At 43.4% G+C, this 21,481-nt stretch overlaps 2 protein-coding genes across 2 annotated transcripts in view; both read right to left on the reverse strand.

Annotated features, from left to right (window-relative positions):
- Positions 1-10,318, reverse strand: part of LOC117355240 (zinc finger protein 850-like) — a 55,469-nt gene extending 45,151 nt beyond the window's left edge. Inside the window, exon 1 of the mRNA XM_033933528.1 lies at positions 10,302-10,318. The gene's annotated coding sequence lies outside the window, so the exon portion shown is untranslated. The remainder of the gene's footprint in view (positions 1-10,301) is intronic.
- Positions 1-21,481, reverse strand: part of LOC117355284 (zinc finger protein 208-like) — a 97,430-nt gene that overhangs the window by 20,060 nt on the left and 55,889 nt on the right. Inside the window, exon 8 of the mRNA XM_033933603.1 lies at positions 15,500-16,859. Coding sequence (XP_033789494.1) covers positions 15,500-16,859 — 1,360 coding nt within the window. The remainder of the gene's footprint in view (positions 1-15,499; positions 16,860-21,481) is intronic.

Raw genomic sequence — 21,481 nt, forward strand, 5'->3', positions numbered from 1 at the left:
CTGCTCTGTCTACCAAAACTTGCCATTTCTTTCCCTCACTCTGGCTCTCTTATTCCACTTCTTCTTATTTCCTAGTCTGTCACTAATTCTATCATCTTTCTCGCCCATCATTCAGCATTTCCCCCTCTCTCTCTCTCTTTCTCCTTTCCATCCAGCATCTGCCCCTCTCTCTCTCCTGCTTCTGCCCCCTCTGTCACCCCATCCATCCAGCATCTGCCCATCTTTCTCTCTCCCCTTTCAGCCCAGCATCTGCTTCATTTCTCTTTCTCTCCCTTCTATTCAATGTCTGCCCCATCTTTCTCTTTCCTCCCTTCCATTCATATCCTCCCCCTCTCCTCCCTTCTATTCAATGCCTTCCTCCCCTCTCCTTTTCTTTACATCCATCATGTCTTTTTCTCTCTCCCCAGGCATTCCAGCTTGTCTGTTATCTTTCCCCTTTCATCCAGTGTGTCTGATCCCTCCCTCTGTCTCCTCTCACCTCCTACATCCAGTATCTACCCCCTCCCACCTGATACCTCAGCCGCCGCCAGACTGACGCAAAGCCTTCCTTCCGACGTCAGCTCTGACTTTGGGGTCGGCTACATATGGCATGCTGCAGGCTGCCTCCAACCCCTGCTGTTATCTTGACTTGAATGAAGGGGTGGGAGGGAGTGTATTTTTGGACACAGAAGGCATGAACTTGGAAGAGAGGATGGAGGAAGGGAGGGAAATAGATGCTGAAGTGGGAGAGGGAATGCGTTTTTGAACACAGAAGGCATGAACTGGAGGGAGGGAAAGAGATGCTGAGGTGGGGTAGGGAATAGAAAGGGAGAATTGGGTGTGGGTGTGTCAGTGAGCAGGATAGAGAAATGGTTGTGTACACACAGGGAATGGAAGAAAGAGGAGAATTTTTGGTCATAGGCAGGTTGTGAGGTACACATGATAGGGAACAGAAAGATGAGAGTGAGAAATGTGTTAGAAAGGGAACAGTGGGACAGTTTGAAAGGGATGCAAGAGTGAGGAATGTTGAACATAGTGGTGAAGGGAATGGAGGGAGAGATGTGGCATGGTGCTGGAAAAGGGTGCTAGAACAGAAGGAGAAATGTTGACCATGGGGCTGGTGGGTAGGCACGAAAGATGAGAAAGGAATAAATGCTGGACCATGGTAGAAGAAACCAATGGACAGCTACAGAAGAATTTACAGAAGATGGGAAAGCGGAAAAAAGAAACTGGGACCAACTTGATGGAAAAATAAGTTTCCAGAAAACAAAGGTAAAAAACTGAATTTATTGACTAAAATATATTAGCTTTGGGAAATGTATATAGCAGATGTCTTTGTATTGTGTTCAAAAGAAAAGGAAATGCATTTCTGGTTTTACAGTGTTGAAGTACTTGCTGACCCTTGCTGTGACTGGTGGGGATCCCTAAGGACTGCCAGCAGAGGACCTCCTCTAGAGACGGCCAGAACTCCCCTCTACCAAGCACAGCAGTCGCTGGCAACATCCATGAGCCACTGAGGTGCCAGCATCTGTGACTCAGGGACGCTACTGCTGCCTGCTAAGCTTGGCAAAAAGACCCCTGGCCAACTGCAGAAGAAGTCCTCAGCTGAAAGCTTGGGGGACCTCATCAGCTGAGTATTTATATTTTATATTTACATTAGAGGCTCTGGTAGAAACCCATTTACAAAGTATGTATTCTTCCCAATTAATATTTCCAAATTAATAAAGTGTCTTTGTTTATTTGTAAATGGGTCTCTACCACAGCCTTTAATTCAGTAGCATAATTAAAGGAAATAACTACTTCTGAAGTTTATAGGAATGGGCCCCTTTTTCATAACAGTGTGCCACATTTCCTAATAGTTCACACTCTTGGTGATATTTCCCCTGAAACGAAAATGAAGAGGAGCTAAAATAAATCAAGACATGAAACAAATGTTTGGGCTGTCCATCCCTAGAAATTAATGCTTTGATACAGTCACTCCATGTAAAAGGTTTCCCTTCAGCATGCGTTCTCTGATGTATTTCAGGTTGACCTTTCGTTTGGAGCTTTTTCTTTAATGGCAATATGAAAAGGGTGGATTCTCTTGGGCAATAATAAATGATATATCTTACCAAGGCTTTTTCCAACGGTGTCTTTCAGAATGGATTTCTTTCCTTTCCTCTTTGCCTGATGGAGCTGAAAAGCCATTTGGTCACTGTTTTTATTTCGTAAGGGTCTCTCTTCTCTCGGGTGTCTCTGGAGCTCAGGGATGTTTGTGAGTTCCCCGTCACTTTTCTCAACCTCAGTGACTGCATCCAGGGAGTCTCTTACAGGGTCTCTCTGCTTCTTCTCTGATTCTGCCTTTTGGTTGATGTTTTTACTTCGTAAGGGTCTCTCTTTTCTCAGTTGTCTCTGGAGCTCAGGGATGTTTGTGAGTTCCCTGTCACTTTTCTCACCCTCAGTGACTGCATCCAGGGAGTCTCTTGCAGGGTCTCTCTGCTTCTTCTCCAATTCCGCCATTTGGTCGCTGTTTTTACTTCGTAAGGGTTTCTCTTCTCTCGGGTGTCTCTGGAGCTCAGGGATGTTTGTGAGTTCCCTGTCACTTTTCTCACACTCAGTGACTGCATCCAGGGAGTCTCTTGCAGGGTCTCTTGGCTTCTCCGATTCCTGTTGATAATTCCTTGTGTTTCGACTGTCATTCCTCTGGGAAATATTCTCACTGACATTTCCTGATTGTCTTGGGATGGGTTCGATTTCCAGAAGCCAATTTTCTTGATTCTCCTCCCTCTTCGTCTCCTGCGTTGCCTCAGAATCTGCTGGGTAGAAACAAAAGACGGTAAATTAGTGACTATGGAGCACTAGTAACAATCAAGAAACACAATTTCTGGGGTCACACGACTACATGGGACTTCTGAGGTTAAGAAAACTCTGTGAATTAGCACACAGCCCATGAAGGCATCAAACCAGCAACTTCCCCACCCACAACTACAAGCAAAATCTTGTTCTCACCTACAACCACCTCTGATCGCATGTTCTCTCTCTCACAAAAAATTCTAGAGCTGCCTAGGATCCAAGTACATAAACTTTTTGTTTTATAAGCAAGTCCAATAGTTACAAGAGAACTCCAGAAAGAAGATGCTCCCAAAGAAAGAGCAAGAAAAGATTTAAACCTAAGAATGTTATTGTCAGTCTGGGGTTTTTAATCATTTTCTAATATTTATTTATTAATTATACTTGATATATTGCCCTTCTGTTAAGAGACCAAACAGCATAGTTTACAATAATAATTTATCACAATATAATCAATAACGCAAAAGACGAAATGACACCCAGAGGCCTCGTTGCCGATTCTTGTTGACCTTTTTTTGGAGTATTGGCGGGTTTCGGGGTTTACAGTAAATATGGATAAATCTGAATTATTGAGTGTTAATTTGGGAGAAGCGGATCAACAGCGATTAGCTGCTCGGTTTCCCTTTCTCTGGGCTCCTGGGGTCATCCGCTACTTGGGGATTCAATTACCTGTGGATTTATCCCAATTGTATGCGGTTAACTATGTGAGGATTGTTCAACAGATTCGGAAGGATATTCAAAGCTGGAATGGTTATTGGTTGTCGTGGGGGGTCGAATAGCAGTTCTCAAAATGAATGTATTACCTCGCTTACTTTTTCTTTTCCAAACGTTACCGATTCCTGTCCCCTCTCTGGTTTTGAAGCAGTTAAATACTCTGTTTTTTCGTTTTATTTGGCAGGGGAGAACTCCTTGTATTTCTCGGTCGGCATTGTGGGCAGCTAGGTCAAGTAGGGGGGTGTGCTGTACCTAATCTGTTTTGGTATTTCCGGGCCACTCAATTACGGCTTTTGTTAGATTGGGAGATTGCAGATTTTAAGCTGGTGGTGCGCATGGAACAACACTTTGTGGGTCCCCATTGTTTGAAGTATTGGCTTTGGTCTTCTTCCCTTGGTAGCGGGAGCCTAGTGGTTCCGGGGAACCCGTTTTTAGACCATCTTTTGAAATTGTGGTGTGATACCCGTCAGCGCTTGCAGCGTTGAGACATGGAGTGAACCAATTTTCGAAGTTCATATGGTTGTACAACATGTGCTTCAATCAACTCAACCTTTATTTTTGGGTGTTTTCTGAGCACCTTCACAGCAAGATTATTCCACAAATTCCCAATTGGATTGAGATCTGGTGACTGCCCTGGCCATTCCAGTCGCTGAATATGGCTTGATATCATCTACTTTGTCACCATCTTTGCCCGATGACAAAGTGCATTGTCATCCTGGAAGTGGAAGTCACCCTGGAAGATACTCCATTCTGCAAAGTGGAGAGATACTTGGCACCCTTCATCAAGCCATCAATCACCTGAAAGCGTCCAATGCCATTGGCTGACATACAGCTCCAGACCATGATTTTTGTCAGTTGCTTTACAGTCAAGTCCAAGCACTGTGGTTTGAAAATCTCATTCTTAAATCGTCTTATAAACGTGTTGCACTGGCTTCCTAACACACAGAAAGTACTCTCATCGCTGAAAAGAATGTTTTTCCACACCTCTGGAGTCCACATGCTGTACTTTCTGGCCCACTCAATCCATCGCTTTCTTTGCATTGCCGTTACCAACGGCTTCTTTCTTGCTCTACAGCCATGTAGGCCAAACTCCAGGCACCACCGATGTACTGTTGGGACAGACAATTTTAGTGATGCAAGTTTGTGATCTGTCACTGAGATCTGGCGAACAGCCCTGTCCTCTCACACAGTGGATTTGCGTGGTCTTCCACTTCGAGCCTTGTCAGTCATATTTCATGTCTCTTTTTTCTTACTGAGCAAGCGTATGACACTACTTTGATTGCACTTCACCATGGCTGCAAATTTGCCGGCTTGAATAGCCTTTTTCATTAAGTACAACCACCGTCACACGATCTTCTTTTGAAAGATTTCTAACTTTTCCCATGTTGTGATTATGCTGTCACTGGAGTAGCAGATGGTTATGAAAACCGATTTTCCCGCTTCGCTATATATGCGCGTGAATGCTGCGCTATGATTGGTTCCTCAAAACAAACGCCATTGGTTGAAAATGTAGTGATCTGATTGGACTGTTTCGATCCGGTTTTGACGCGAAATATTGACATTTTCAACATTCTGCAGTTTATGCGTTACAAGTCTTAAATCTGAAGTCCTAAATCAATTTAAAATGTGCAGGGTGATAGAACATAAAATTCTGAACATGTCAGAATATAATATCCAGCAGTAGGCATCAGAAATATTGCTGTGATCCAGCAAGAAAGATGGAACAATGTATTACTCAGAGGTAATGCAAAACTTTTGCACGGCTCTGTACTACTTTCCTCATCTTCTCATTCAATTCCTTTCTTCCACTGTCTGTCTTCTCTCTACGTCTTCCATTTGCTCCAGTCTGTTACTGTGCCTCTCCCTTCACCCCTCCCCCCCATTGATCTGGAACCTATCTTCTTCCCTCCGCTCCCATCATAGTCTGGCATCCCTGTCTTTTTCCCTTCCAGCATCTTCTCCCCGCACTTTCTTCCCCATTTCCCTTCAGCGACTTCTCCCTACTCTGTCCTCCACATTTCCCTTCAGCGTCTTCTCCCCACTCTGTCTTCCCCATTTCCCTTTGGCATCTTCTCCCTACTCTGTCTTCCCCATTTCCCTTCGGCGTCTTCTCTCCACTCTGTCTTCCTCATTTCCCTTCAGTGTCTTCTCCCCCATGTCCCTTCAGCATCTTCTCCCCCTCTGTCTTCCCCATTTCTCTTCAGTATCTTCTCCCCCATTTCCCTTCATCGTCTTCTCCCCACTATCTGTTCCCCATTTCCTTTCCGCATCTGTTCCTCTCCACCCCCATTCAGCATCTGTTCCTCTCCACCCCCATTCAGCATCTGTTCCTTTCCTCCACCACCCTTCCCTCTCGCCACCTCACCACCCTTCGGCACCCCTCCCTTCCTTCCTAACCAAATCTACCTCCCTCCCCCTTACCTTCCCATCTGTAGAAGTGGGAGAACCAAAATAGTTGCAAATATTTGTACTTCTTATTTTATTGCATTGTAATAATAATAATAATTTATTTCTTATATACCACCAAAGCCATAGTAGTTCGAGGCGGTTTACAACGAAGAAGGACTGGACAATCAGCGAATAAGGTATAATCATGGAGAATGGGTACAACAAAGAAGGACAAGACAGTCTGCGTAAGGTTCAATCCAAGAATATTGGTAAACAAAGGGGTACAGTCAGAGAATATAGGCATATAGGTAAAACAGAGGGGGGTACCATCAGCAGATGAAGATACAGTTTAAAACGGTAAGCAGGACATAGTGTGGTAAAATAGGGGCCATAGGTTGGGCATAGAGGTCTTAGGATATAAATCGGGTAAATAGATTAGTTTTTAGTAGTTTCCTGAAGTTTAGATAGGATGAAGCGCGTGAGATAATGTCGGCCAGCCAATTATTAAGCTGACCTGCTTGGAAGGCGAGAGTTCTATTTAGATATCTTTTGTAGCGGAAGGCCTTTATAGTAGGATGGTTAAACAGGTGGGTTCTGCGAGTGTGTTTGGATGAGCGGTCTAGGATAAAATGGGGTACCGGGTATAGGGGGGCCGAACCAAAGATGGATTTGAAACAGAAACAGGCGAACTTGAATTGCACTCTTGCTTCCAGGGGTAGCCAGTGGAGTTTTTGGTAGTAGGGAGTTAGGTGTTCCCATTTGCTGTTGGACATCTTTGCTTCCTGTTTTGTGGTGCATTTGTGTACATGAAGGACATGGTACTACTCGAAAGAGTCCAGAGAAGAGCGACTAAAATGGTTAAGGGGCTGGAGGAGTTGCCGTACAGTGAGAGATTAGAGAAGCTGGGCCTCTTCTCCCTTGAAAAGAGGAGACTGAGAGGAGACATGATCGAAACATTCAAGATAATGAAGAGAATAGACTTAGTGGATATTGACAGGTTGTTTATCCTCTCCAAGGCAGAGAGAACGAGAGGGCACTCTCTAAAGTTAAAAGGGGATAGATTCCGTACAAACGTAAGGAAGTTCTTCATCAACCAGAGAGTGATAGAGAAGAATGCTATAAGTCTGTTATAAGGAAAAACACCCTCCAGGGATTCAAGACAAGGTTGGACAAGTTCCTGCGGAACCAGAAGAAAAGCAGATAGGGCTGGTCTCGGTTAGGGCACTGGTCTTTGACCTGGGGGCCACCGCGTGAGCAGACTGCTGGGCGCGATGGACCACTGGTCTGACCCAGCAGCGGCTGTTCTTATGTAATAAAATTAACTCCCCAGTTCAAGGAAAGCCAAAAGCAGCAAGTAAATTTTCTGGTATTGGAGCTAAGATGTACAGACTGAAAGAGACAGGAAGATGGGTGGTTGATGTTCCACATTTTGGATGGCTGCAGACTGAGAAGGAAAGGTCATTTTTAATAAAATGAAATTGCCAATTGGTTTGTACCTCAGTTATAAGAACATAAGAATTGCCGCTGTTGAATCAGACCAGTGGTCCATCGCGCCCAGCAGTCCGCTATTTGTTTATATGGAAAAAAAATTTTCAATAAAAATATTTGAACTTAACCCCCCCCCCCAAAAAAAAAACAAAAAACAATTTTAATGGGACACTGTGGAGAGGAACCCAAAAAGCAGTAATACTTTCCCTGACTGAGTGATCCTCCACGTGCGCTGCCGACAGTGGGAGCAGTCACAGGCTTCCACATCCCCGGTCTGAAGAGGCTCACCTTGGCTGTAATAGAAGTGAATGGGAGAACCAGGAGCGCGCATCCCTGATCATCAGAGCGGGGATGCGGAAGCCTGTGGTTGCTCCTGATATCAGCGGAGCATGTGGAAGATTGATCAGTCAGGATAAGTATTACTGCTTTTTTTGGTTCCTCTCCACAGTGTCCTTGTAATGAAGGTTTATTATTAGATACGTACATTTTCTATATTAGTGATTGCAAATGTGGGACCTGCTCAACTTTTTTTTTGCTCATCAGCTAGCATTAAGTGTTTGAGCAGCCTCCAATTTTTTTTTTCTTCCAATGCAGCACAGGGAAGCCAAAAGCTTGGACACCCGTGCTAGAGCAGAATCTGATTTTGTTCAAGATAGAGACAGGATAAGATGGTTCTGGTTCTAAGATCTTAAAGGCTGTGTGTGTCAGAACCAACATCTTAAATTTGGCTTGATAAAAATATGGTAACCAATGGGCTTCCTTCAGGAGTAGAGAACCATGGCAGAGTCTCCAGACCCTACAAAAATCTTAATAGCTGTATTTTGAATGTTTTGGAGCGGTTGATAGTATATTTGGATAGCTCAACAAAGAAGGAGCTTCAATAATCAAGTCAACTCAAGACAAGACCATGAACCAACTTGTAAACCCCATATCATTCTGTAGAGTATTTGTTACTCACCCGTGTCTGAATGTCTAACTTCTCTCTCTCCTGACTCCTGGGGATCCTGGATATGTGTCTCTCCATCTTGTTTAATCCACGAGAACTGATCAGGACTTATCCTTACAGAGCCTGTTTCCAGGAATAAACATGAAAACTCAGTTATACCTCCCCTTTATTCAAAGAAAAATATGCAGCAAGATTTCAAAGCATCAGCTATGATGAATTTTTATTTATTTATTTGGATGTATTAACCACCTTTATGAAGAGATTCACCCAAGGCAGTGTACAGCAGATACAGTGTGACATAACATTAGAGCTTAAAATGGCCCTTTGTTATGTGACTTTTAAGATGCCAGTTAAAAACCTGCTCTACAAATTTTAAAAAATGTAAACTCAAGTAGGTTGAGTCTAACTGAGACAAGACCAGCTCCTGCCTATAAAACAAGGAACCCTCAAGAACGTAAGAGAGATCTCGGTGAGTGACTGATGTGACTCCTGGATAGAAGTCCAAGTCCAATTTGTACCACAAATATAGCAAAAACCTAAGCAGTTAACAAAGTAATTAAAATACAAGGAAGGGGAAACTGACAAGACATAAAAACAAGAGCGATGAAGTTTCCAAGATGGTATTTTTAAATGTCCGTGCCTGATTTAAAGTCCTAAACTTTGCAGCGGATCCTTTTAGCTTCCTTTTAACCATTTCCTCATTTTACCATAGTCAACCTTTCGAAAATTAACCCCTTTCCCTTTAACAAAACTGTAGCGTGGTATATTTGAATATGTTTTAGCACTTATTTGAACAACAAGGCTAGTCGAAAATTTTTCTTAGCCGCCTGCAGCATTCAAATAGTACCGCCGCCAACTTGCACGTTTCGTGATACCAATCACTGCTTCAGGGAGCGGTATTATATTCAAAAATATAAAAATACAAGTTACATATATATTTAAGTACTTTAAAGAAACGTTTAAATAGTTTTCATTTTGAAACACGTGAGCCGAAGAGGAAGCCCAGAGGCAAAAAAAACCTCTAAAATTATCTTTTTAGCCACCACGTCTGATGGCTCTAGTGTTGAGTGTTTCAGAACGAAAGTTGAACGTTTGTGAGAAGAGGGGAAAGGTCAACAATTATGCGATTGATGATTTGAGTCTAATGTGTGGATGGTTTGGATTGAACAGACTCTAATTAAAATCATTTTGACCAGTTAAAGTGGTTCTTTAAATCTCCTGCAGTGTTGTGATTTCCACAATAAACTTTCTCTGAACCTCAGTTGTGCTCAAGGTGGTCTTTTCCTCAGAAAGCTTGGAGTGCTAATTAGGAGTCATATTTGGAGTTTTAGACCAAATCCACTATTCGTCACAGAAGGAAAAAGGAATGATCTGGTTGAACACCAGCTGGTCTCAAATACCGCTTCTAGGTACAATGTAATCTTCTGCAGCCAGATTCTGACCATTTGGGCTACTCTGACCCTAGATTCTAGCTCTTCTTCAAGAAACAGAGAATAATCCGTCTCTGATTTCAAAGGGAGTCTTATGGTCCCTCACACTGTCAGCTTAAGATAGAAGTTAGTAGAGAGAGCCGGATCACACTTGGAGGTTTCTGGAGCAAAGGAGAGCAGAAAATTGTGTCGTATTAGTTGAATATTTTAGTCCTTACCTAGGGAGAGCAGAGTCTCATAATTCTCCTTCATCACCTCCCTGTAAAGCTCCTTCTGCCCTTCATCTAAATATTCCCACTCCTCCTGGGAGAAAGAGACAGCCACGTCCTCAAACTTCACCTGCATCTGAAACACAAACCAGGAACACCCTCAGCGCCTTCTGCATCACCATCAGTCATTATTGTAGACCTGGTGCATGTATGTTACTTAGTGTGCAACTGCAAGGGGAGGCGAACATGTGGATGGAGCGTGGAAGTGTCGCCAAGTGACCTATAGAGGAACATATCAAGTAAAATATAATAACCTACTGGGTTGTGGGTTCAACACTGCCTTGAGAATGAAGGGAGCATGCAGGTGACAAGTGGCCCCTTTGAAGGGAGAAAGCATTGACAAATTCATCCATCCTTTCTTTTCTTCTTCCCTTCTCTCTTTCTTTATTCTCCCTTTTCCCTGTTTTTTCACATCTTTTTCTATGATTCCTTCTTTTCCCCTTCTGCCATTATTGTAGACCAGGGACCCTGGACTAATTCCTTAATCCTCTATTGCCCTAGGAACAAACTAAGTACCTGTATATATGTGACCCCCTTGGAGTGTGGTTGTGTCATTCAAAGTCCCAATCTCTCATCTGCCCTCATTTACCTCCCCCTCCTCCTTAGGAGACTCTGCCCCTCTCCCTCCAGATGAAAGAGAGAGAAGGGAAAGTGGGGGAGGGGGAGCTCCTACCTGAGCAGAAGCTCCTGCAGCCATCTGGGCTTTGGACATTTGGGGCTCCTTTTCCTCTACTTCAGGGTTTGGAAGAGAGAGAAGGGCAGAAGCTGAAAGAAACTGGGCACTTGAAGCTCCAGCAGAAGATGGACGACTGTGTACTTCCGGCCAGACACCGTTGACGTCACAAAGGGGGCGGAGCGCCACTGACTGCATCTCCTAGACAACGCTCTGCAGCTGCAGCGTCTCCGTCTCCTCCTCTTCCCGCCCCCAGGGAAAGTCTGATCAATCAGCAGCGGATTGCAGCTGAAACTCCTCCTCCTTTCTCCCTTATCCGTGCTAGGGGGCCCTTCCGCTCCAGGAACCATCCTGGCCAATCAGCACTAAAAGGGGCAGAGCCAGAAGACCGTCCGTCACTCACCGGGCTCAGCCTCTAGTGTGAAGCTCCGCCCCCTCCCTTGTGACGTCTCCCGCCTTTCTTCCCGCTCCAAATCTCTTTCTCTTCGGCTCCTCCCCCAATTCCTTTCTAATCCTGAGGGAGGAGATTCCCCCCAACACACACTGGGAGAACCAAGACTGGGAATGATGTGGGGAAATGTGTCCCTGTCCCTGAGAGCTCAGTCCCTCTCCCTTGTGACGTCACCCGCCTTCTCGGCTCCTCCCCCACTTCCTTTCTAATCCTGAGGGAGGAGATTCCCCCCAACACACACTGGGAGAACCAAGACTGGGAATGATGTGGGGAAATGTGTCCCTGTCCCTGAGAGTTCAGTCCCTGTCTGATCCCATCCGCTCAAGCTTCTAATAGTTATAATTTTCTACTGAACTTATCTTTTATTAAAGCAGGAAAAGAAACTCTATTCTGTACAATTGTCATTTTATAAATCACATAGAATAGAGAACAAATAGTTGAAAGGTATTAAGTAGAAGAAAATCGATTCCAGAGACAGGAAAATGGTAAAAGCAGAGGCTGAGGGTGGTAGATTCAAGAGTAATGTTAGGAAATTCTTCTTTACGGAGAGGGTGGTGGATGCCTGGAATTCGCTCCCGAGGGATGGTTCAAACAAGTGTGGGATGAACACAGAAAATAATGATATACATTGAAGGAACTGGGCAGACTTGCACGGTCTGTGTCTCTATATGACCGTTTGCTTGCAGGAGGGCTGGAATAGTTTAGAACAGGGGTGTCCAACCTGCGGCCCCGTGAAGTATTTTGTGCGGCCCCGGTTGAGGGTGATGGAGTGTTTTCCTCTGCAGTCCCCGTGTGTTTACTGATTTGCCGGCTCCCTCCTCTGTCTTGCTGTACCGTTTATGCGGCCCCAGAAACATATTTTTTTGCCCAATGCAGCCCAGGGAAGCCAAAAGGTTGGACACCCCTGGTTTAGAATCTAAACTTTAGATCAGTGGTTCTCAAATTCTTCAAGCCAAGTACCCCTGCCCAAGCTCTGCCCCAGACCCCACCCCCTAATAATAGTACTATTTGTAATAGAAGAACATAAGAATTGTCGCTGCTGGGTCAGATCAGTGGTCCATCATGTCCAGCACCCGCGGTGGCCCCTAGGTCAAAGACCAGTGCCCTGAGACCAGCCCTACCTGCGTACGTTCCTGTTCAGCAGGAACTTGTCTAACTTTGTCTTGAATCCCTGGAGGGTGTTTTCCTCTATAACAGCCTCCGGAAGAGCGTTCCAGTTTTCCACCACTCTCTGGGTGAAGAAGAACTGCCTTACATTTGTACGGAATCTATCCCCATTTCACTTTAGAGAGTGCTCTCTTATTCTCCCTACCTTGGAGAGGGTGAACAACCTGTCTTTATCTACTAAGTCTATTCCCTTCAGTATCTTGAATATTTCAATCATGTCCCTTCTCAGTCTCCTCTTTTCAATGCACTGTGTGCATAGAAAATGTATATTAAGTTTCTTTCTTTGTTGGTTTTCAAAGAGGTCAAGGAAGATGACTTTAAAATATGCAGAGTAACAACTATAGAAAAATGGACATATATAGAGCAAAATATAGACAGCAGAAATAAATTCACAAAACGGACACATTTTGATCACTAAATTGAAAATAAAATGATTTTTCCTACTTTTGTGGTCTGGTGATTTCATGGACATGGGACTGGCCACCCAGACATGGCAACAGAGTAGTGGGGCATCTTACAGGGCACTGCTGTGAACTTCACACAAAGAGTGCCACATAAGCATCTCACCACAACACCCTTATAGGTTATGCTGAGCCCCCCAAAACCTAATATACCCACCTGTCTACAACCCCAATGGCTTTATGGTTGCAGGTGGCACCTCTATGGCAGCAGAGTAGGGTTTGGGAGGATTTGGTACATGTTCCACTTGGGTCCTCCTCTCTATGGTTCACTAGCCCACCCCCCAGGCTATATAAGACACCTGTGTGCAGCTCTACTAGGCTTTCCTATACCAGGTGTTGATGGGCCATTTGGGGGTCTTTACTTTGTATCTGCAGTGGTTGTCTGGTCACTTTGGATACCTTTTTGGCACTTATACCTGTTTTTACATCGCCTAACTTGCAACGTTTAGGTTTTGTCTAGTAAAACCTTTGATTACACAAGGCAACAAAAAAATATTTTTCAACACAGCACATTTTTCTACATCAGTTTTTCACCCTGATTTCAGATCTGTTATTAGTTTTTTTTCAGTCACATAAACTTTCAAAGTTATGACTAATGTTAGCTTATAGCATTTTAGCATATAGGGTTTTAAGAAATGTTGCAGTATCTTCGGTCCAAAGTCAAATAAGCACACAGAATAGCATAATTATACTGGACTGTGTCCCTTAACAACCAATATTTCTTCAAAAATGTTGAGTATGATTTCTTTTTGTGAGTTGTGTCTGGATTGTCACGGCACAACATCCAGCAGTAGTCGGCCATCATACTCTCATTCCAGACTGAATGTCCTGGTGAAAACGTTCTCCTTGCTCGTCACTCACCATACTAAGATTTTCCGGAAAAAAGTCCAAAATGTGGCCCCACTAAGGGTTTGAGTTTGAGACCACTGTTTTAAAACCAATAACAGGAAATATTTTCTCTCTTAGAAGCTAAGCTCTGGAATGCATCGCCAGAGTATATGGTAAGAGCAGTTAATATAACTAGTTTTTGAAAAGGTTTGGTCTAGTTTCTAGAGGAAAAGCCCATAGTCTGCTATTGAGAGAGACACAGGTGAAGTCAATGCTTGCCCCGGGATCAGTGGAATGTTGCTACTCCTTGGGTTCTGCCAGGTAATTGTGACCTGGATTGGTCTTTGTGGAAACAGGATACTGGACTAGATGGACCTCTGGTCAGACCCAGGATGGCTATTCTTATATTCTTATGACAGGAGGAAATTTTTGTCATTCAGAGAATAGTTAAGCATTGGAACGCATTGCCAAAGGTTGTGGTAAGAGCGGAGAGTGTAGCTGGTTTTAAGAAAGGTATGCACAAGTTCCTGGAGGAAAAGTCCATAATTGAGAAAGACATGGGGGAAGCCACTGCTTGCCCTGGGTTGGTAGCATTGAATGTTGCTACTCCTTGGGTGTTGGCCAGGTACTAGGGACCTGGATTGGCCATCATGAGGACAGGCTAGTGAGCTTGATGGACCTTTGGTCTGACCCATTAAGGCTTTTCTTATGTTCTTAGGCAAACACTGACACATACAGATGACCTCATGGGCATGGATAGGTTTTCTTGTTCTTACATTTAGCTTTTCAAGATTTTTAAGAAGCCAATCTACAATACCAAGGCTATATGAAAGTGCAGGAAATGCCAGTTGATCAACAGCCTGTAAACTAATTCTGTGATGTTAATGTACTCTTCAGTATCAGTTTTAGTTTCTGTGGAAGATTAAGGGGTATCTTCCACCAATGTGGCCATTCCACCTCTGTATAGCAGGGGCTGCTAAAGACTAAGCAGACTACAAGTCCCAGACTGCACTGGGCTTTAAAGCTCAGGACTGAGCTACCTTAAGGTAACCCTGCTTAGTCAGGGAGTGGGGTTCAGCAAGAAGGAAAAAAGTCCCTAGCTTTTCTCTAGACGTGGTTGTGGGAGAAGCCTGGCGAAGCTAAGAAAGACAGACTGTCCAAGGTGAAACAGTTACTGACAGTTTAGCTGAGGGTATCTGGGCTGTATGTGTGGACCAGCTTTGCCTCATATGGAGGCCCCAGAGGGAACACAGGAGCTAGGAAATGGAAGAGATGACCTGGTTTGCTGATAGGAGGATCTTACCTCCAGCAGATTCTATGTGGAAAACTGCCTGACCAGAGCTGTGATTGAATCTTACACAAAACTGTTTCTTACAACTGTGATAAAGACTGGTTTAGAGAGTGGCAAGCCCTACTGCAAATATAATCTCTGTTTAATGAAAAGATTTGTGAAAAGCATAGCTATTTCTTGGGAAAAGAAACCATTAAGGGAAACTTGTGAAGAACAAGCTCTTCCCTGATGTTTAATTAAGAGTTCCTTTTTTGTTCAGAACACTACAAATAATAATAATAATTTATTTTCTTATATACTGCCCCACCAGCAGTTCTGGGCAGTTCATAACAGTAAGACTGAACATTTCAGTTAGTAATACAATTTCATAAAAACAACAATCAGAACTACATGTGTTTGTACAAATCCATTCCTGAGCACAGTGCTACCTGCTTTGTCACAATCTCCTACATATTCTTTACTGATATTTTCACTCAGCAATTGCTGCTTGATAGTTGTTTCTTCCACCACTCTTAGATATGAATCCTTTTGGGCGTTTTTAAAGCTGAGGGATCACTCTATCCTTTACCACATTCTGAATAGGTATATGGTTTCTCTCCAGTATGAATCATCTCATGATTTCTTAAAGTTGCCTTTAGTCTAAACCTTTTCCCACATTTGGAACAGATATATGGTTTCTCTCCAGTATGAACACTTTTGTGAAGGTTTAAATTTGATTGCCGATTAAAGTTTTTCCCACATTCTGAACAGGTATATGGTTTTTCTCCAGTATGAATCCTTTCATGATGTCTTAAAGTTGATTGCTCTCTAAACTTTTTCCCACATTCGCAACAGGTATATGGTTTCTCTCCAGTATGAATCCTCTTGTGAAGGTTTAAATTTGATTGCCTATTAAAGTTTTTACCACATTCTGGACATGTATTCAGTTTCTCTCCAGTATGAATCCTCTTGTGACGGTTTAAATCTGATTGACGATTAAAGTTTTTACCACATTCTAGACATGTATACAGTTTCTCTGTGGTATGAATCTTCTGTTTTCTTGATTCATGATTAAAACTTTTGCCACCTTCTGGACATGTATACAATTTCTCTCCAGTATGAATCCTCTCATGTACTTTTAAACGTGACTGCCGACTAAAGCTTCTCCCACATTCTGAACATGTAAATGGTTTTTCTCCAGTATGAATCCTCTTGTGAAGGTTTAAATTTGATTTCCAAGTAAAGCTTTTCCCACATTCTAGACATGTATATGGTTTCTCTCCAGTATGAATCCTCTTGTGAAGGTTTAAATTCGATTGACGATTAAAGTTTTTACCACATTCTAGACATGTATACAGTTTCTCTGTGGTATGACTCTTCTGTTTTCTTGATTCGTGATTAAAACTTTTGCCATCTTCTGGACATATATACAATTTCTCTCCAGTATGAATCCTCTCATGTACTTTTAAACGTGATTGCCGACTAAAGCTTCTCCCACATTTTAAACATGTAAATGGTTTTTCTCCAGTATGAATCCTCTTGTGAAGGTTTAAATTTGATTTCCAAGTAAAGCTTTTCCCACATTCTAGACATGTATATGGTTTCTCTCCAGTATGAATCCTTTTGTGAAGGTTTAAATTCGATTGACGATTAAAGTTTTTACCACATTCTAGACATGTATACAGTTTCTCTGTGGTATGAATCTTCTGTTTTCTTGATTCGTGATTAAAAGTTTTGCCACCTTCTGGACATGTATATTGTTTCTCTCCACTATGAATCCTCTTGTGCACTTTTAAAGCTGAGGGATCACTAGATCTCTTATCACATTCTGTACATGGATACTGTTTCTTTCCGGTATGATTCCTCTGATGTCGTCTTAAATTTGATTGTAGAGTAAAGCTTTTACCACATTCTGGACTTGTAAATGGCCTCTCACTCTCAAGGATCCTCTGAAGACATTTTAAACCTGTTTGATGATAAAAAGTTTTATTATAATAGAAAGATGTAGAATGTTTCTCTCCATTTAGATTATTTTGTGCACTCTTAGATATGATATAAAAGCTTATTTTAAAGTAATTTGTTTTATTCCTGCTTGTATTATTTGTTGAATTGATATGATCAATATTCAGCCGAGGGGAACTGAGTATTTTCTATAAAGCCGATAACTGCTAACTAGATTAGTCCCAGATAGTCAATAGTGGGCCGCATCCAGGCACCAGCATTAAAAATCTGGTTCTTCGGTGATGCCTGGAATTGTGTGGTTACAGCTGGAATATTCAGAGCAGTGCCCACATAGCTAACTGGACACAGAACTGGTATTATTTAAGCGGTCTTAGCTGCACAGTTAGCTATGCGGGTAGCGGCATTGAATATCACCACTATACAGCCACATGATTTCAGGGACTAACCTGACTCCACTACTGCCTGGATCGTGCTGGAATGGTCAGCACTGCTACTGCCGCTTGTATGATGGACCATTTACTTAGTGAATGCTGCTCTGCTCCTCTTTTTCAGTTTTGAATGCTGTCAAATGGACTTTTCCCCAGTGCAAGGCACGTGACCCAAATATGTCATCTCTACTCGCTAGAGTGATTTAAAAATTGAATTGGGTCTTGCTTCTTGGGGTGAACTCCTAAAGGCGATCTCTCCGGAGGAATTGCCTGCTGATGGTAACAGAATAAATAACAGCAGAGAAAGACCTGACTGGTCCATCTAGTCCACGGGTAGGCAATTCCGGTTCTCGAGAGCCACAGGCAGGTCTGGTTTTCAAAATATCCACAATAAATATTGTGGCCGGGCCAGACCCCAAGTAGGTGGGAAACCCCGGCTCGGATCACAGGTAAGATTTTAGGAGCGCCTTTTATATGGTTGGTCAAAGGAAAACCCCAGAGACTGGACTTCTAGCAAAACTTCTTTGGATTTATTAACATGCAAGCCCAAAACATCACTGCATGCACATTTGTCACAGGGCACAGTCATTGAGTTCACAGTATATTACATAAGTCCCGGGCACACCGGATGTGCCTCTGCATGTGACTGTCAATCTTCCTCAGTGCATTGAAATCATCATTAAAAAAAACAAAAAAAAATTGCTTCTGCAGTTTCTTCACTGCCTCCGTAGCGTCCCCTCTCAGGACTAAGACTTCTCCCCCAACCCAAGCTGGTTTACTAATTCACAGCTGAGCACAACAGGTGTCAGCAAGCTTTCCCCTATACTTTGTAGAAGAGAAAAAAAAAACGTTTTTGGCTTTTATTATTTTCCTCTTTCTCTCCTAGTCCCTCCCTTTGAAGGACGTTCACAACCTGAACCCAGGTTGTGCGGGCAAACCTCCCTTATGCTAAAGGTCTTAATCGCCCACCTGAACATGCCTCTAACATCCAGAATTTTACTTCAAAGGGCACTTAAGAGAACTGAGGTTCAAGGAATTATTTTGGCATTACTTAATTAGGCACTGCTGCCATGCCTTTTCTAGCTCAAGACTCCATGTCCATGTCTTCCTCAAGCATGTATTCTCCAGAGCCTTCCTCACTGAACATTTCCCAGGCTGGCTCCAGGGGATTAGGGCTCTCTATGAAGTCCTGCACTTCTGCTGGTTCTTCCCCCCCCCCCCCTTTGAATACCTGCCAGCCCTCTCAAATCATTTTCCCCTTCAGGAACACCCTCTAGCTCCTCACCCCAAAACGTGCTAGGAAAGTTATGGTACTTCCCTGGAGGTAATCTCTCTCCCCTGGTGGGCTGGTGTCCTGAAAGCTTTTTTGGCTGGCTGGTGGAAGAAGGGAGATAGCAGCTATCTTGGTTTGCTGCTGGGCTCCTACAATCAGCAACAGGTGAGCCTCCTCCTCCTCTCTGATTACTCTGCCTTCTGCCTATTTGAGGTTTGCATGGTTGCAGGGCTCCGTGACCAGCTCCACCCCCTTCTACCTGGATTCCTCTAACCTGGGGAAAGGAGTAATAGGGACTGGCTTGTGGTTTCAGTGCCCTCCCTTCCAGAATCCTGGGCTGACTCCACCCCTGCTTTTCCGCCATGTTATTTGGTTGTGCTACCCTGCTGCTTTTACCAGGAGAAATAGGCTTTATTTTAGAGCTTACAGCCTTAAGGGCAGTATTTCTGACTGGACCCACAGTCTTTTTACTTGTGACAGGGGCTTCCCTGTCACAATATGCATCTCAGGGAGGCAGCGCATGCAAATCCATCTCATACATATTCATTGTGGATATCCTGATCTGCCTCTGGCTCTCGAGGACCGGAATTCCCTACCCCTGATCTAATCTGTCGAACCGTACACGCATCATAAATTCATGATATAAATTAAATTGTCTATTTCCTTAGACATTTCTGGGCCAAAGACTAAAAGCTCTTAATGTTCTAATTCATTCCTTGGTTATTTTCCAGGCTGGATTACTGCAATATATTATGCCATGGCATAACTCAGAAAGAAATAAGGTTACAAATAATATAAAATACTGCAATAAAAATTATTACTAACTCCAAAAAATACGATCATGTCACTCTCCTGTTACAAAAAGCACACTGGCTACCAATTTCACATAGAATAATCTATAAAATCGCACTATTAACCTTCAAAATTCAACAAACCATTACACCAATATTTTTACATTGTTATTTGATACCATAATTCTCCAGCCAGATCTCTAAGATCAACAGATCAGCATTTGCTGACCATCCCGTCTCAAAATGTCTACAAGAAGCCCTGCGATATTTTTAGTACCAGTCTGATGGAGAGACTGAAGAGGAATGATGAATTTCGTTTTTCCACTTCAAAGCAGGAGGTCAATGTGATGAGGAACGATGGTGTCTTGGACTGGAACGCCCCATTAAAGAGGAGGACCTAAGCATTGAAGAAGCAAAATGATGTCTTGAAGGAGAGCGTTGTTGAGAAGAGGTAGAACTTCAATGCGAAGAGCCATGTCTGGAGGAAGATCGGCATCAAGAGATGGAATGATGGTGCCATGTAGAAAATCCATGAGTAGTGTCTTGATGTTTAGATGGATCGGTGGTACCTTGAGGCTTCGCAGAGGTATGCTCAGGTTGGGTCGGCAGCAATAGTCAATTGTAGCAGATGCAAGCAGTGCGATTTAAAGACAGCGCCAATCTCCCTGTGGAAGAACACATCGAGCTTCTCCCGAAAAGAGTGCACCACGATCGCTGGTTCATGAGCTGGTACCGTTGGTGCAGCAGGTTGTCTCGGTATGGGTGAAGAGGATGCACACCGTGTAGGAGATACAACCTGCAGATCTGCAGAATGATGGTGTCTTTGTTTGGCCCGAATCAAGAGACTTGTTGCCATCGCAGCCTGTGACGTTGGCTGAGAAGAGGCAGCAGTACCGATGGCTCAACAGCCGGTACTGTCGATGCAGCAGGTTGTCTCAGAGAGGGTGACATCGACGAGTATGCATACCTAGGAGGAGAGACAACCTGCAAATCTGCAGAACGATGGTATCGGTGTTTGGTCTGCATCAAGAGACTCAATGCATGAGGCCTACGATGCTTGCTGGGAAGTGGATGGCTTGTTAGCTGACTTCCCTGAGAGTAGGAGGTTTCCTGATGTCGATGCAGGAGCTTTCAATGGCAACGGCTCCAAAGATTTTCTGATGTCCATGGTTGAGGAAAACAGCTTCTCCTAATGAATTTGACAGGCTTTGATGGAGCACTTTTGTAAGATGGAACATCGAGTACAAGACTCAAATCGGTGTTCAAGGCCTAAACACTGGAGACACCAACTATGAGGGTCTGTTATAGAAAAAGGCCTTTGACACCTACAGTATTTATTAAATCCTTTCATAGGTTTTGACATGGAAGGAAAAATCTCATTGGCGAGATTAAACTCAATTGTGAAAATGAGAGACCTGCGAAGGAAAAATTCCTGAAGCCAAAGCCCAAGATTGAAGGAAAAGAAAAAATAAAAGAAACATTTTATTCTTTTTTTTTTTTTTAAGAAAATGAAAGTCAAGATAGCATGGAAAAGAAAACACAGATTGAACGGAGTCCAATCAAAAAGGTACTTCTTCTCTCAACAGAAAACAAAGAACTAAGGTACCGCGAGTCTCATCTGGTGGGAAGGCATTGGCACATGCGCGGTGTGGGCAGTCGCTGTCCGAACCGAGCTCCGTGGATGACATCACCTATATGTGAGAATATGCTGCCTGCTTGTCCTAGGATAATGAAGGATTAGGTTCTTACGTTTGCTAAGTCCAAGCTCTTTTCCTGGACAAGTGGGTTGTGCATCCCGTGTCGCGAGACTGCTTCTAGGGAGCCTCACTTACATTATATTTTCAGACCCTCCCCTCTTACCTCAGGACTCCAGTTCATTTAACGTGACACCTGTAGAGGACATAGACCATAGGGAAGGGTACAGGGACACTCCCCGACAAATAAGTCTAATCTGTTCATAACAATCATAAACAATTGAAACAGGTTATTAACCAGTATCAATCTGAAAGAAACTGTGCTATAAGGAGACACAGCCTGCACTAATGGAGGGAGGTGCCACAGCTAGGGACCCCAAATTAAAAGTGCATAACACATTTGGATGGTATTCTTGGGCTGCTCAAAAAACAGGTGTTAT

This window comes from Geotrypetes seraphini, chromosome 2 (genome assembly GCF_902459505.1).
Source record: "Geotrypetes seraphini chromosome 2, aGeoSer1.1, whole genome shotgun sequence".
Taxonomy (NCBI): Eukaryota; Metazoa; Chordata; class Amphibia; order Gymnophiona; family Dermophiidae; genus Geotrypetes; species Geotrypetes seraphini.